Source organism: Hevea brasiliensis, unplaced genomic scaffold, assembly GCF_030052815.1.
Source record: "Hevea brasiliensis isolate MT/VB/25A 57/8 unplaced genomic scaffold, ASM3005281v1 Scaf220, whole genome shotgun sequence".
Classification (NCBI taxonomy): Eukaryota; Viridiplantae; Streptophyta; class Magnoliopsida; order Malpighiales; family Euphorbiaceae; genus Hevea; species Hevea brasiliensis.
The window spans coordinates 1-17,334 of record NW_026614719.1 but is presented as its reverse complement, the minus strand read 5'-3'; the positions used below and the strand labels follow the sequence as shown (position 1 = coordinate 17,334).

Here is a 17,334-nt window from a genome sequence, read left to right as displayed (position 1 = left end):
TAAAATATAAATTAAAAAAAAAAAAAAAAAAAACTTCCTATAGCTCCTCTAGCAGCCAGGTAATTAATTCAGCTCACAAAAGAGCCCTTTTCCTGCTTATATATAACTTTATTGCATCAACTACAAGACCCTTATCTTAAGTTCAACTACTAAAAATATTTCGTTTTTTTTATAATTTTGTTAATTTATATTTTGCAAAATTGTCTCCAAACGATTTCCACTATCTACACCGGCCTGCAATAGGGTTGCAGTCTTGTATATATCACATTAGTCAGGAATACGAGTATTCTCTTCTTATTCTTTATTTTGATCTGATTTATTAATTCAATCTCTACCATGCACGTTTGGGTCTTCAGCTTACTGCCTACAATCAAGGTTATAGGAGTTGATTCTCGTTATTTTTGATAAAAGTTCTCAGTGAAAAATCCAGATATGCTCTATAATCATATAAAATAATATTGTACTCTCTCACGTTTATTTAAAATAAAGATTTTATGCTATATATAAAATTTCAATAAACTTTTTTTGTTGAGTTAATTTTTGAATTATATTTTATTTAGCATATAATTTTTTTATTAATTTAATTTTAATTAGAATTTAAATTTAAAATTTTATAATATGATAAATGATTTCAATTTCATTAAATCAACACTGATCATTTTTTAAATCAAAATTTCATGAATTTATTATCGGGTAATGAATAATGATCGAACTCACTATGATTTTCGTCTGACCCGTGGGGCAACCTTTATTTATTTATTTTTGAAAGGGAACGATGAATGATGATGCTTCTCTTCTCAGGATAAATTTGGGCCAACCAAGTATAGAGAGAGAAAGTCAATACTTGGGCTGTGCCCAATAAAAATTTCGGATTATCACAATTGGATTGATAAAACAAAGCCGATATCATGTTAATAACCCATCTAGAGGGCCAACAATTTTGGTGAATATTCTCTTTTGATAATCGATTTTATTATTCAAATTCATCTTAAATTTAATTAAAATTTATCTTAATATTATTTAATTTTATATAAATCTATTTAAATTGATTCTATTATAGATGCAAATCCATCCAAAGCCAACAAAAGCAGTCTTATATTAAAATTGCTTGTATATTTATTAAGATGTTCTAAATAGTAAAATATTTATATAAATAGGATCATATGGCAATAATCTATTTCATTAATTTTTTCGATTCATCAAGGTACTTTTCTATATCCATTTTACGGTCCATAAAATTATATATATTTGACAACTAAAATAAGTAATGAATTTAAAATTCATCTCATTTCAAACTCATTTATAAATATCTACATTATATATAACTAATTGGGTAGTTAAGTACTTTGAAAATGCCCTAACAGTCCTGTTGTTAAAAGAGAATGCTTTTTCCTAAGAGTTTCTTAGTTTTCAGCCGTTCTACTGATTAATGCTCTAAAGTTAGTGGTCCATCCTTAATTTTGAGTATATATCCTGGAAATTAAGTTGCTTTACCTTTCACTAATAATTTCCCATGTATTAAGAATGTCTAAGTTGGGGTTCAACAGCTTTTCTAGGAAATTTTTAACATTAATTTTGTTTGTTTTTTAAAAATATTTTTTGTATTTTTTTAGCGTTCGTTTAGGGCATTCAAAAAACTAATTAATAAAAAATATTTTACTGATTAAAAAAATTAAATTATTTTTAATATTTATTTATATCTTACATTTATAAGTGTTTTCATATTTTATAAAATTATCAAAATCTAGAAAATAATTTCATTTTTTCAAAAGAAAATATCATTTTTCTTAAAAATAGTTTAATTTTTTTTTAATCAGAAAAATATAATTATTTCTAGAATACTTTAAAAATTAAAAAATATAAAAAATATTTTTTAAAAAAATATTTTCTGTAAAATAAAATAAAACCTAAATATTATAGTAAATAAAAAATCTCTTCATAGTCGACTTATTTGTTTGAATTTTGATCGCTAAAAAATCTTTTAAGAAGGAAATTGACCAGAAAACCACTTCAAGCATGAAGCTTCTTTAAAAGGAAAACATCCCTAGCTACAAAGGATCATCCTTGCCAAGAATAATTTACATGATCGATCACCTTGTAGATCATGATCCCCTATAGGAAACCAGTAATTAACCGAGGTGTGGGGTCTGGCTTTCCTACGTTCGTAGACTTTCTGACGTATGGGTCTTTCTGATGATGTTAGTGGCAGATCCTATCCTTCCAAGAAAAAAGATAAAAAAAAATTTTCCTCCCCTCTCTTCCTTTCCTTTTCTCCTTAGAAGATCTCTTTTTTAGTGGCCATCAATTAATATCTCACCAATAATTATTCTTAAATCAATTTTTTTTTTAACTTTTCTAATAAATTCTCAAATTTATATCCTTTTATAAAAAAATATGAATTTCTCTACTTAAATTTGTATATGCAATCTAAAATTATTTCCCCAATATTAAGGTTTTGTGCTCTCCAAATATTAAAAAAATTATTATGTACTCCTGATACATATGCACATCTCTCACTATCACGTGGAGCCTATTTTTCATATTAGAATAATGACTCTTATTTTTATGAAAGGAGACAATATTTTTGTATAAACTGAATTATATTATAATTTTTCCAATATTGGGTCTTGTTTATTTGAATGGACTCTTTCACCGTTTAAACTATAGCATGAATAGTTAAATTTTTTCATTTGGAGGCATTATATCTTTAGGTTCAAGTAATAATCTTTTATCAATAGAATATGATAGTGCAGCTTGTTCTTCTATTGACAAGCCTCCATTCACAATTGATAGTTTAATTTTTTATTCACGCCACAAATATATTTGTTTATATTTGTATCTTTTCCTCACATGAAAAAAAATATTTTATACTTATCTTTTTTATTCTTATTAATAAATTTCTATTTTATCAAAAGATAAAAGAAAATACAGGGAGATTTTTTTCTTTTTTCTCCTCTCTAGAGAAGTTCCAGGAATTCGCCTAACGCGGAGCCATGGCCGGATGCATGAGGTGGTTAATACACCTTTTTCTTTATTGCTTTGTGCACTTCAGCTGTTTTCATGGAGCATTATTTAATTAATATTATGTTTCCCCACCATTTTCACACGCCAAGAAATAGTCCCAAACCAATTATTTTTCTGTAATATAACATATTAACTCCCTTATCCCTTTGTCATCTTACTACGAATATCTTAAGTCTCCATGATATATATACATATATACATCTGCACCTGCCTGTCTGCCACCATCTACGGTGGTTATTTACATGGATAAAAAGAGGAAAGGGAAAGGGTAGCTCCTCTAGTTGAAACCTGAAAATATATGGCGAATCGACCTGCTCCTGATTTGCTTCAGTTCTTGTTTTCTTTCTTTCTTTCTTCATCTTCTTCTTTTTGTAATTACAACCAAGAAATTAGCAGCTAATGGTTACCCATAAAACTGCGTACACTTAACCACAAAACCAATAGGCAATGATAGAGATGATATGGCAACACAGACCAACCAACTTTGCGGGCCTAGCTTAGCCCCAGGACTGAAATGTGTGAAAATTTGTATGAATGTGAACTGTAGAAGAACCATAGCTAGTACCGCCAATAAAAACCGTGAGTTCTTGTGAAGGTTCTCAAGAATGTTAGTCTTCTCAATCTCTCTTGCGTTCAACAATATAAAAATCTGGCACAGAGCATAACTGTTAAAGATCATAGCATCCACCACTGCTTGCTCCACATGAAATATTTCACTTCCTTTGTTGTGCAAGACTATAAATATGATAATCTGATATATAACTTGAAACATAATATTTTTCCACATAATTCTGGTTATGAGTGATGAACCAGCACCATGGATTAAAGGCATAGGCAATGAAGAAATTTGGTTAGGTTGATCGGTTGCAAGAGCCAAGGCGCCGAGGGCGTCAACAATGATTAGGCTAACCCACAAAACCTGTAGCGGTGAAAAGAGGTTTTCTCCGGAGGGAATCCCCGTAATGAAGTTTACCGCAACTGCAGCAATCATGGCAGTGAGATGTAATTGGACAAATTTTTGCATGTTCCTGTACGCATGCCTTCCCCTTCTTAAAATGGAAGCAACAGTAGCAAAACTTCTATCCATAACCACTATCTCATCATCAGAATTCTCACTGCATATAGCATTTTCGCCTCCGCTTCCCATTAAAAGTCCAATATCTGCTTCTTTCAATGATGGGAAGTCCATACTATTGTCGCTGATAACCATTACTGCATCAAATTTCTTTTTTAGGCACTGTGCCATCAGCAGCTTGTCAACTGGAGTAGAATTTACCATCACCTGGATATGATCAATCAATCTTTCTCGCCCTTCATCTGAGAGGCTCCTGAATTCGGCTGCTTCAACCACCGCTTTTTGTAAATCTCCATGGCTGATGATTCCGGAGTTGACAGCAATGAACCTGCCTATATTTCTGTCTTCATTGAGAATTAGTTTGATGCCAATACCAGCGTCACGGCAGGCTTGTACAGCCTCTTTCAGCTCCAGTGGATATGGATTCTTGAAACCCACGATGCCTAATAAGATGAATCCATCATTGCATGTGAATTTGTCAATTTCCTTTTTTTCTTCCAATTGCTGTTCCTCTCCTTCTTCTGACTCCACAACTGGTTGATAAGCAAAAGCTAAGCAATGAATACTATTGGCAGTAATATGTTGACAAATTCTATCAAATACAGCTCTTTGATCTTCATCGATTAACTTCACTGTTCCATTTACCTCACAGTAATATCGACAGGAGGGAAGCACATCATCTGGAACACCATTCAAGTGCCTATGCACAACCAATTTACCGCTTGCCATTTCCTTGTTCTTCGTTAAGGAAGTAAAACTGCAGGCGCTATGGAAATCGAAGGCTTCAGTTTTAATGACGGTGCTATCTTGCTTCAATTTTTCAACATCAACTCCCAGCGCCAATCTAACCCAGCAAATCTGAGCATCCTCTACTGGACCATTTACGTTGAGGCCTACCCCATCATGCAATACATCGAGTACTTCTTGAGAAACAATCGTCGCTGCATCACTGACCATCTCTGCACCAATCCAAAGCTCAGCGACATTCATCTTCTTTAAGCTCAGGTCACCAGTTTCGCCTGTACAAATAGTGGAAGCCAGTCCCACTGCTGCGCAGGCTGGAAGGTCTCTGACCATGACACGACATTCTAACTCCACGGCCCTTCTTGAGTACGAGAGAGATGAGAACCCCAAAATTCAAACCTTCTCTGATTGCCATAAGCAAAACACTAGTAAAGGCGAGAAATCGACTAAAGATTCCAGCGTGTCTGTTTATCACTATTGTAACTTGACTCATCAGTTCATCCGTTGTGGAATACATGCCCTGGTTGTTCAGGCCTTTGTCATCATCATTATTGCTTGAGGTTAAGCTTCTTCTTATGAGATAACACATCAACTGAACCACAAGAAGAACCAAGAGGGATAGGATCGCCAACTTTTCCATGTTCGAGCTTAAATCGTCTAACCTTGTGATCAACTGAGCTTTAACACTCTTATTGCCTTTTCCAATAGAGCTTATCATCTTGCTTCTTCTCGTGTTTGATCCTACCAAAATCACAAGCATCGAGCATTCCCCACTTACCACTGTGGCTCCACCAAATATTGCCTGGAACCGGGAGCCATCCATGTCAAAAGACTCGCTGCCAGTATTATTGAGCTTCAGTGACGGGCTTCCACTTATGACCAAGCCATCTGCAGGAACCCTATCACCAGTCTTCAAACTTAAGACATCGCCGACCACAACCTGAGAGATAGGCACCTGTTGCAAGCTTCCATCCCTCATTACATGCACTGTTTCCTGTTAATAGACACCTTAAGGTATCTTTCCTTGTACATCTTTACAAGGACAGTAACGAGTGCTTCAAAAAGTACGATGAATCCATCATACCATCCTTTTTTAACTCCATATTTCAAGATGCCGAGGGTTAAAGATAGTGCAGAAGAGCATAAAAGCATGATAACATTTGGATCTCTGAAACATTCTAGAGTCAGCCTGGACAGGGATTTTCTAGTATCAGTTGGTGGTACCTCCAAGGGAACATCCACATCCACTTGGTTAGAGCCAAAATAGTCTCTGCGACGTTTAAGATCTTCCGTGTCTCCTGTTATTCCTGTAGAAACGCTAGTCTCTAGGGCAGCTGCTATCTCTTCAATTCTTTGGAATTGACTATGAGAAAAGCCATCGAACTCAAATAGTGAAACTAGGCTTTCCTGGTCTATTGCAAAGTCCTTGGCGTCCCCATGTTCTTGATAATGAATTCCCTCTTCTAAATCACCTGCAGAATGATGCTGCACCATTTCCATTTTTTTCTCTCAAAAACAAAGCAACCAATCTAATATTAGATGTTAACTGTTGGCTTTCTGGTAGAGGGACGACACAGAAACAGAGAGACAGTTTCTGGACAAATTCGAGATGAGTAAATGAGAACCTCAGAGGAAGTTTTCGCTGCTTGATAACTCTATTTTTTCTTTGTTTTAAGTGCCAGTCTATTTTTGAAGAGACTATTAAGTGCACACGTGCACATGTCATTTGTGTATACTAAAATATTTTACAATCTCCCCTATTATAGATACATGGAAGGGAGAGATTCTCAAGTTAGAATTCATATATATTTCGGAATTTTTAAATAAAAAAATTTTTAACTTTCGATTTCCTGCAATATAAAAAAGACATTCAAATTATATAACTTATCTTATTGATAAATATTTAATGCCAAAAAATTTAGTATCATGTGCATACCAAATCGAAATCACTGCTATGAGAAGGTCGAATACGTTTTATTTTTATAAATTCGATATGAAAAAAAATTTTTTTTGTATAAATAGTTGATTTTTCTTTTGATGTTACAAACATATTATAATATGAGGGAATAGCTATGATATATTGCTATATATGATCTTGCGTAGTTTGTCTATAATTATAATAAAAAATAAAAATAAAAGTTTATATATATATATATATATAAACAGAGATTTTATTAAGAATATCAAAAAGAAAGGGGATGAGGGAAACTCTGAACTAGACCTATGCCATCTGTTAATCCCCAATACACTCAGAACCTACAGGGCAAAACCCTCAACCCACAGCCTCAACAGATAAAAACGTAACGGTTTAGAGCAGATAGTTAACATTTTCATGCTACACCCAGTGATGAGAATAAAATTAATCATTATTATGCTAAAATTATACCCTCTGATCCCCTCTTTATATTGTTATATAAGAATTATTATTATCATTCTAAAATAAAATATACCCCTCTGATCCTTTTTTTTAACTTATGGTTTTATATATCATAAAAAAAGCACTCAATTACTGAATAATTTAATATAATTATATTTTTTTGATGACTAATATAATTGTAATTAATAATGGATAGATATACCATCATTTTTTTTTTAAAAAATAGGGTGACATGTAATTAATTAATCATTATTTTATTAATCCTCGAAGGGGTAGCGTGTGATTATATATAAGCTCAACTCCATCACAGCCTCTCATTATTATTTTTTTTTTTTTTAATTTGCAATTCAAAGCCAGAACGTTTTTTCGTCCTATAAATAGAAATTTCTCAGTAAATGAACGGCAGCTGCCATAAATCGCACAATTGGTAGACAAAACATGGAAGCGTTCATTTTCATAGATGTGGTTTTGATTCTAGAAAAGCCACTGATCGATATATTTTATATTAAAGAAATACCTTAATCGATCGATGTGTGTAATTTCCCATTGACTAGCTAGCGCTTACTTATGTTCCTCATTTCCTTGCTTTTCCTGCAATCTCCATCCTTGCAGGTTTCCTTGCAATGTAGTGGAACATCCTGCTGGTTTCCTTGCAATATACTTCTTCATGCACGCGCAATCTACGAGTACTAATTTCAAATATATATATATATATATATATATATATATTCTGCGTTAATATAAAAGGTTAATCATACTTACATCAATTTAAAGCTATATTTTTTATTACTCTTTCTATTTATTTTTATATATCATTTAATATTTTTTTGTAATAATTAAAAAAATAATTAAATTATTTAAATTAAAATACTTTTAAATTTGATTAAATTACCATTTATTCCACTAATTAAAAGAAATTTAACTTAAATAACTATATAATATGTAAATATTAATATTTAATTTTTAAAATGAAAGATAATTTAGAAAAAAATAACTTATAAAAAATTACTAGTAGTGCTTAAGCACACTTAATAATTTTTTTTTAAGTGAGTAATACTACCTTTTTATTGTGGCATTAATTAATCTTGCTGTGCAATGATGGGTAATGAATTGGTTGAATTCCAAAATGAGACAAAAGACAATAACAATTATTTTAATACACTCTACTCCAAGTGCTTGGCACTATAATAAAAACTAGGAAGAAAAAATTTTGAATGCTAGCCAGCATTTTATCCTTTATTAGAGAAAGAATTTTCATTCTGATATCGATCATCAAAGTTTCCAAAAAAAATTATATTAAGACCATTATCTAATAATTCTGTTCCCGTGTGAGAATTACAAGTAGACTATGTTTTTTGTTCTTTTTAGGTTCTGTGGTCTTTTGTCTTGTTTGAGGGTTTATGGTTGTTTGTATTTTTTTTTTTTTTCCTTTTTTGCCAATTAAAACAAATAGACTATGCTCTCTTGTTTTATAATATCATAAGATCCTTGATTATAACTATCTTTTCCATGAAAATTTGAGACATTATCAAATTAACAATGACACGCATTTAATTTCTTGGCCTGTCCATTTAATTTTCTTCTTCCTCGTTTTTTTTTTTTTTTAATTTTTAAGTGCTATTTTCCATTAGAGTTATCTAAGATTGGATTTCAGTTAAAAAAAGAAAATACCTAGACTACTTAATTTGCCAACAAGTCCAAATAGGAAATGTTTTTTATTTTCCCCTTTTTCTTTAAAGATCAAAATTTTGGGTAAGGTGATCAAACGAGGTAAAAATAATATATTATTCGACTCATGGAAGTCAAGTGCAATATATATATATATATATATATATATATATATATATATATATATATATATATGGAAAACTACTGAGAAAAGAGTTGCATTAGCTGAAATAAAGATGTTGATTGCTGATGTAGGGACTTCATTGCAGAAGAAAATGGAGATGGCTGCATCATTTTCACCGATGTAGGTTCTAGAGGCTCTATGCTGGAGTGAGCTTGGATACATCTAGGGTTTTTAATTTTAGTATGCATAATGACTTGAGAGAAACTTCCCCTCGGAAATCTCAATCCCCCAGAACCCAAATTGATATATATTTTTATATATATATATATATATATATATATATATATAAAGTTGATTTCAACATTTCCTCACCTTCTCACTTCAGTCTCTATAGATTAGTGATATTTGTTGTATACCCTGAAACAGCAAGCTAGACAAGACTGACAATTGAAACTCAACATTCACCTTTTGCAAGGGATTTAGACAAAAATCCAAAATCCTGCTCCTGATTGTAACGCCAAAATAACATGTTAATTAGACATAAATGCATGGTTAATTATTGACAAAAGCTCATATCAGGATTGACCCTTAGCTGCAACAATTACCATAGTAGAACAGTTAAAGACCTCATCACCCACATTGCCTTTTCTTTTTTCTTGCTTTTTTTTTTTTTTTTGTGTGTTTGGGGGGGTGGAGTGTGTTTGGGGGGGGGGGGGGGGTGGGGGGGTTGTGGTGTGGAGGAACTGGGGTTGGTGTGTTGAAGCTTTTGTGCTAGTTGTGAATTGTGGGCAATATTCTCCACAGTAACTAATCGTAATCCTGTTTCTGTACATCATCTTCGTTACTTTTGACTTACTAGTAGTGATAGCAAGGAGCTTTAGTTACTTTTTACAGGGGACAACAAAATGGAAACTTGATGAAGCTGCCAAGAAGTTTCACTGCAATAATTTCTCCTTATAGCTCTTAATTAAAAGGGAGTGGGAAGTGCATAATGTCACTTACTTCCTTTTTCTGTAATTTCAAGGCCATTTTTTCCACTAGAAAAACTGGCCACTTCTAGAGACCTTGTGCCCATAGACTCTTTCAAGACTAAGATTCCATGTTAATCATGGCACCATGGATTTAATTCAACTGATTGTGGAAAACCTTTTGACTGAAAATAGCTGAAACTCTCCTTCTCGGTCTTTTATATCAAGAAGATGCTTATTAAGCAGTTCTATCTTATTACATTTGTTAACAATGATGCCTTATCTGATCCGACTACAAAGCATTTTGTCTTCAGCTTCATGGTTGCTATCATGTTAGAAGGAAAAAAACAACATAATGTAGTGGCAACAAGGTTACTTGTCGAGAGCTATAATGGGTTGTTTGATACTAAAATATTTTTGTCTTAATCCTCAATATCCTGGGAATCTGGTGTTATCAAGTCAACTTTTGATAGGGGAATTGAGGGCGTGGGACCTGAAAACCCGAATCTAATACTTATCAGGCCAATGATATGTTTTTAGTCACTAAACCAATAAGCAAACTTAAGACGCTAGTAAGTGATGATCTTAGAGAGCAATTTTTTTATAAGAAATAATTTTAGTAATAATAAAAAAAATTATAAAAAAAAAAGTTAGAATATATTATTCACTTAAACTCGATTAGCAGACCTCCCCTTACACTCAACCTAAACTAAATGGAAAAAAAAAAAATCTAAAAGAGCAAGTTGATTTTCCTTTTTCATATCTGATAGGTTTAAAAAAATGACGACAAGAGTTTCCTCCGAAGCAATAGTTCAAAAAAAAGAAACACAAAACAAATATTTATTACAAAAAGTGCTCTCCATGCTTGCAGCATGTTCATAGGTTTGACTTTGCATTTTGCCCACTTTAGCATTCAGATGGTGGGCTGTGTTTCTTGAGAGAGAACAAAGAAATATCGATTTATTTGTAAACAGTTTCAATAAGTTCCCTTTCAATAATGTTGCATATAATAATGTTATGCTGACCTGACCATCCTAAATCAGTTTAATATTTTAGGTTCATTTCAGTTGAGAGCAATGTTGAATTCAAGTTGAGCATTATTTGATAGTTTTTTTCTTTCACAATTTAGATAAATAAATTAAGTTTTTGACAAAAAATTTATTTTGACTCTTAAAGTATCAGTCTTTATAATGTTTTGGAGTTCAAACAAGTCTTTTAAATTTTGAAAAAGATTAAATAAATTTTTAAAATTTTTAACATAGATGAAATAAACTTTTTTAATATTTTATAAATAAACAAACCCTTTAATTTTTAAAAATAAATAAAAAAAATTGAATTATAATTTATTCTCCAATATAAATATAGCTAAGGTCGACCACAAAAATCTTTTATAAGTACGTGAGATCCTCATCAGCAATACTATCACGGAGCATATTGATAAATTATTTTTTATCGAATAATTTAAAATATTTTTTGATGGGTTCATCTTTATTATAGTTTTTATAAAGAAGTTTGTTCAATCATTTGGTAAAAAATAACTTATTAAATGCAATAGATACATAAATTAGATACGCAAAATTACTTATAAGAACCCTATACAGTAGAAGAATTTAGTGTATAGTATTGCCTGAATTTATATTAGAAACAAATTATAATCTAATTTTTTTATTTGTTTTTAAAAATGATGGGTTTAAAAGTTGAATATTTAATTGGATCACAAAACATTTCAAAAATTTCTGTGGCTATTTAGTGTAACTTTAAGGGCCTAAATAAATAGGCAATTTGCTTAGTTTTTTTTTTTGGGAGATTCTTTCTTCTGTTTGTCATGTATTGCTCTTGAGTTTACTGTGTAGTCGTTTTCCATGAAGATCAAAATCCAAGCTGTCCAAGTTAAAATCGCCCCTATTTTTCCTTTTCTACCATGTTTGAAAGGTTGCATTAAAGATGGATGAAAATGGATTTTAAATCCTTTCACCCTATTGTTTACCAATTCACATACTGATAAAATGTTTTCCTTTCTTATGGCCTTCCAGGGAAGTAGTTTACCCTGGGAACTTAAAGTAACTAATTCAAGAAGAAACCTTTATTTTACAGAATAGCTCTTTGGAATTGTAAGAGAGTTCCACGGAAACTAAAGATGAAAATCCAATTTTAACATGCTTATATTTTTCTGCTCTTTCAATTTATATTTAATTTAGTTCAAAATTAAAGAATGCACAACTCATAATATTTTCATATTTTTAATTTTATTTAATTATAATTTTCTAATTTTAAATTAAAAAATGAAAATATAAAAATAATATTTTTTAATTTAAATAATAAAAATTAATTATAATGCTAATTTATAATTTTAATTAATTATATGAAAATAAAAAATGTATTTTCATTTTTCAATTTAATTAAGTATAATAATTATAATTTTTATTTTTAATTAATTATATGAAAATATAAAAATATTTTTTTATATTTTTATTTTAATTAATAATAATTAAAAAATAAAAATAATATTTTGATGTTTTAATTTATTTAGTTATAAAATATAAAAATATTAAAAATAAAAATTAATTTAATATTAAATATGTCACATGTAATTTAAATAATAAAAATTAAACTAATTTGAGTTTAAATTAAAATTTATAAACTAAATTCAACTAAAAGTTAAAATGAATTCAATTGAACATTGAATTTAGAATAAATACATGCTAAATTGAGCTTTATTTCGAATTTTAAAAGTTGGAAATCGAAGGGGAAACGGCTTAACTCAAGCCTCGAATACGAGTGCGAAAGAGAAGATACTCGCAACGGTATGTCGTAGCCCGTAGGCGGCACAAAGTTCTAGGCTTCTGCAGGAGGAAGGAGAGGAGAAATTATGGGTGACCTGTGTTCATTCACAATTTGATAAGATTCACTTTTTATTATTTCAAGAATCATTAACTGTTTACTCTAAAAAAAAAAAAAGAATAATTAATTTTTTGTTAGTGTAAATATCATTGACTATTCTATAATTTTTTGAAGAAAAGAGGAAGAGGTTCGTCCGGATTGTTATGTACATCGTTTATTTATTTACTTATTTTTAGTCTCTGTCCATTTTTTTAAATTTTTTATTAATAGGCTAGCCAGGAGGCTCAAGAGAAGGGAAGGAGAGCGCCGATCGAAGAATGAAATTAGGCATGGAGAACTGGTACGAGGGAGAGAAGAGGAAGCCGCAATTTTCCTACAATAAGTTCGATCATTTCTAGCATCTAGAGCAAGAAATAACGGCAACGTCAAACTACTAGGAAAAAGAGAAAGCTCCAAGCCATAGCTTTAATAGAACCGTAGTTACATTTTGTCTAGCATGGTAAGTAGTCACCAACCCAAGAATAACAAATATATTAAATATAAAAATTTTTTAAAAAAATTATCATTGCATTAACTTTCATTTTACGACCAAATATAAAATTCAACTACAATTTTAGAAGCAAAATTGGGCGAATAATAATAATAATAGATGGATCATTCGATTTGAAAATGTGGATGAATAAATTGACGAGAAGTTAATTACCCTTGTCTATTCTGTATCCTAACATCTAGCATCCATGAGAGTAAACCTATTCAAGTGTCAAATTGACCACAAAAGAGTTGTTTTTTCTGATTAAATTGTTGCTGTAAATAGAGCAATACGCAAACGACAACAATTTTGTAAGCAATGGATAACACCACTCTAGGCAAACAAATACCTAACTGAAGTTCAAAATTTTTGAAAATAGAGAAGAATATAGCACAACTATAGGAATTGCTGATAATTATTGAGCTATCAGATACAAAAATTTGATCCGGCTTGGCTTTCCCAGGTAAAAACTGCGGCACCATGCTAATTTGCTAAGTACATCTCACTCTAATTATTAAATCCTGTGATGTGCCAAACAAATTGTTGTTTCAGAACTTGTCTTCGACTCGACCATCCCACAATTTTGAAGGAAACACATGACCAGTTCAGACTATTTGTGATATTCATCAGTCTACAAATGGGGCCCACACAATAATCCTGCAAATGAAATATGCCAAAACTAGAAAACTATTAACTCAAAATAATTTCCACATCAGGATTAACATTGGCAACTCATTGAACATTAAGCTGATTCTACCGAGCAAGAACTCTGGAAACAGCAAATGACATGAAAAATCAACATCACAAATAAATGAATGAAGCTTTAATTTTTGATACTTTTAAACAATCCAAGGTAGGAGTAGGAGGTTTAACAACTGGACATGACAATAAAGGACCAAGTTCCTCCCATCTTATAAGACAAAATCTAACCACACAACCTTCCATAATAAAAGAACTATGATCAACTCAATCCTCATTAGAAACAACTGGGTCACTGATAAAATCAAAACAAAATGAAACAAAAACCACTTGCTTCCTAGAAAATAAAGGAAAAGAAACCAGCCCACAAAATTAACATGTTCCATTTAAAAAATTTAAAACCCAGAATGAAGTCTCAATTTTTCTTGAAGTAGAAGTCATTAAGAACACAGAAAGCTTCAGAAAGAGTATAAAGCTTGCACATTAAGAACAATGCTGAGCTAAAAACTGATCATGCTTAAGAAATTGCCCCAGGCACCCCAGCTACTAGAATTTCATGCATTTTCTTGATCTAAAACCAAATATATAATGATGCAAAAATTATATCAACAGTCTTTTGTAAAAGCATCCTCAATGAAATTGAAATAAAATGTGAGTACCTGTCAATTATGCATTTTGTTGGACTTGTCTATGTATTAGCAGCATCCAATCGACATATCCATTTGTACCCCCAATTGCATCCTCCACCAGGTTTGTGAGGACAAGGAAGCCTTCTCTGGGCTGCTCACCTTGCCTTACAAGATAGCACAGCTGATAATACGATCGATCACTCTCCCTTAATTTTTTAAGGATCTCCATTAACTTCCTTGACATTTCAGTATCCCGCTCACTGAGTGCAACCTAATTAATTCAGCACAATAGAAGGTCAATTACAGCCCCATAATAAGTAGCAAGGAAATCTGTTTAACTGAGAAAAACAGTAATGACAATATCTAGAAACAATAACCATGCATATGGATCTCAAGTAAAATAATAAAAATAAAATCCTTGACAACCAAGAAAATGAAATTTAATCAAACTTCATTTATTACAAGTAAAAGGCATCTAGCACCAACAGATGATAAATCTTTTCTTTCCTTTATTTATTTTTTTTTTCCTAAGAAAAATAAAGGGTTATGCATAATAAGAATGAATGATTTAATTTCAGAATTTTCTTTTATAGACCTAAAATCATCCAATCTTTGCCTTCACAGATAAAAACCGACAAAAAGAAGGCGCTCCATTCTAGCTCATTTTTGACAGTTGACTAACTGAGAAACATAAATGCCTAAAGATTCATTTAAATAGAAGGTCATGCTATAACAGCATTTTAAGTGTTGAAAATAACAATATCAGTTGTCCATTCTATGCTTTTCCTCAAGCATGAGTATTAAATATCATTTGAAAATGGCAATTAAAACAATTTACTTTTGCTTTCCTTTCTTTCTTATCCATAGATTAAGACTAAATTTCATTCCACCCAAACTCCAAAGCATGCCGAAAATGATTTTGGAAATGAGCATAGAGCATGTGATGCTTTTGATATCCAATGACACACCTTGGATAACTCAGCTGCTGCACCTGGCCCAAGTAGAGTCATTGCTATATCAGGTGAAAGCATTCTACCAAACCATAAAACAAAGCGAAAACCATCATCATATATATAAAGACCTCTAGAATCTAAGCTCTCCATTGTCAGTGGTAACCTCGTGATGTTTTTGAACTCATCAGCTTTGGCTAAAGGCTGCACACACGAAATTGAGATGCATCATTAATTTTATACAACGTCTGCATCATCACTGTGGGATGGAGGATAATTTTTTTACCTTTAAAAGATGGTCATCCACCCGAATCAAGCTAGGATATAAAAGTTTCATCATTTTCTTAACAGGTAATGCCATCATCGTAAATCCCGCAGCACAGCGTTCATCAAGCTGAACATCAGCATACCCTCCGCGGAGAGGTGTTGATTTACGAAGTGCTAATCCATACAAAGGCAAGAACTTTAGAGAATCAGGATATATCATCCGTCCCCCCAAGCGATGCTGCACAGCATAGAGATTCCGGTATTCTCTTAAAGCTTTTACAATCCTTAGCTGTACAGAGTTTCGTGCATCTTCCAACTTATGGGACAACGTTTTTTCAATTGCTACAAATTATTTCAGTTAATTAGAAAAATCACGTTTGTATCAAGGTCAGGATCCAGAGTAAGTATTAGCATAGGGTTCAGACCTACCTAACCGACAAAACAAAGAAACAATGGCACCTGTATCAGCCTGGCGATACATCTCCCCCAAATCTGCAACCACTGGAGCTGCTGCTGTGTGTACTCTGATACGCCTCTCTCCACAAGATGCAGTGTATCTTTTGATGGTTAAGAAAGCATTAAATCACTGTTGTTCTGTAGCTCCATATAAATTGGCCTACCAATTTAGATTGAGAAGAAACATCCAAGTGAAACTGATACACGAAGTCAGAGAAGCAAGGAGGGTGAAATATCGTCTTTTCCCCCAAGACTCCGGCAGAAGGAAACCCCTGAATTACTTAGATGACTGTAACAATCCCACAGACATCATCTCTCAATTTTCTGGCCAACTTGACGGCAAAAAAATAATGTCAATTTAAAAAGGAAAAACAAGAAAAAAAATGTTTAGACTTTGAAGTGACCAACTACTAGTTCATTTAGATTATGAACTATGCATGGAGGAGTTCAAACTAATAACTAACACAGTAACACTAGCACATTATAAAAACACGAGCATGTCGCAGAGATGTAGAAATTTTGTTATACGTTTCAAGGATACAGCAAAGCAACTTGGAAGTAAACTGTCTGAGTTGTCAACAATGTCTCTTCAAGTGATAACTGCATTGCATATGCTTTATCACAATCAACGGCTGGAAGTGCTAGTAAATCTGTGGACCTTAGCATGAAGTTCCCATGATAAGATGTAAACCGAATCCCTGGAAATACAGAGCACAAGGAAAGAAAATCAGCTGCCCATCTATCTAGGAGAGGAAGTAAAGAAAAACTTATAGAGAAAAGGAGTAGCCAATGACAAGAAGATGCTTTCACATGGTCATACGCCATCCATTTAAAATACAGAATGTTCAGGAAAAATATAAATGGATAGACCTTTCCGTGATCTTATTCGCATGACAGCTTCCCAGGCAGTTTCCTTGTAAGATCCTAGCCAGCTCATGCCTCAACTTCTCTCCATGATTAGCAGATTGAAAACTTGGGTAATA

General features: G+C 32.0%; 2 protein-coding genes across 3 annotated transcripts; both read right to left on the bottom strand.

The window, feature by feature from the left end:
- Nucleotides 1–3,427: 3,427 nt before the first annotated feature.
- Nucleotides 3,428–5,089, bottom strand: LOC131176685 (calcium-transporting ATPase 12, plasma membrane-type-like). The gene has a single exon (XM_058141761.1). The coding sequence runs from the start codon at nt 5,087–5,089 to the stop codon at nt 3,428–3,430; it is 1,662 nt and encodes a 553-aa protein (XP_057997744.1).
- An 8,497-nt stretch (nt 5,090–13,586) lies between these two features.
- LOC131176683 (protein transport protein SEC24 A-like) lies at nt 13,587–17,049 on the bottom strand (the record flags this gene model as incomplete). 2 transcript variants are annotated; one of them, XM_058141758.1, is given in 6 exon segments in its annotated part: nt 13,587–14,029; nt 14,709–14,949; nt 15,647–15,832; nt 15,915–16,237; nt 16,325–16,452; nt 16,893–17,049. In XM_058141758.1, coding segments are annotated over 5 exon segments (1,028 nt in total), but the record flags the coding sequence as incomplete, so codon positions are not given.
- Nucleotides 17,050–17,334: the final 285 nt, after the last annotated feature.

Bases quoted from the DNA above. Each gene is read 5' to 3' on its own strand.
- LOC131176685 (XM_058141761.1), bottom strand. From the start codon at position 5,089: ATGAATGTCGCTGAGCTTTGGATTGGTGCAGAGATGGTCAGTGATGCA.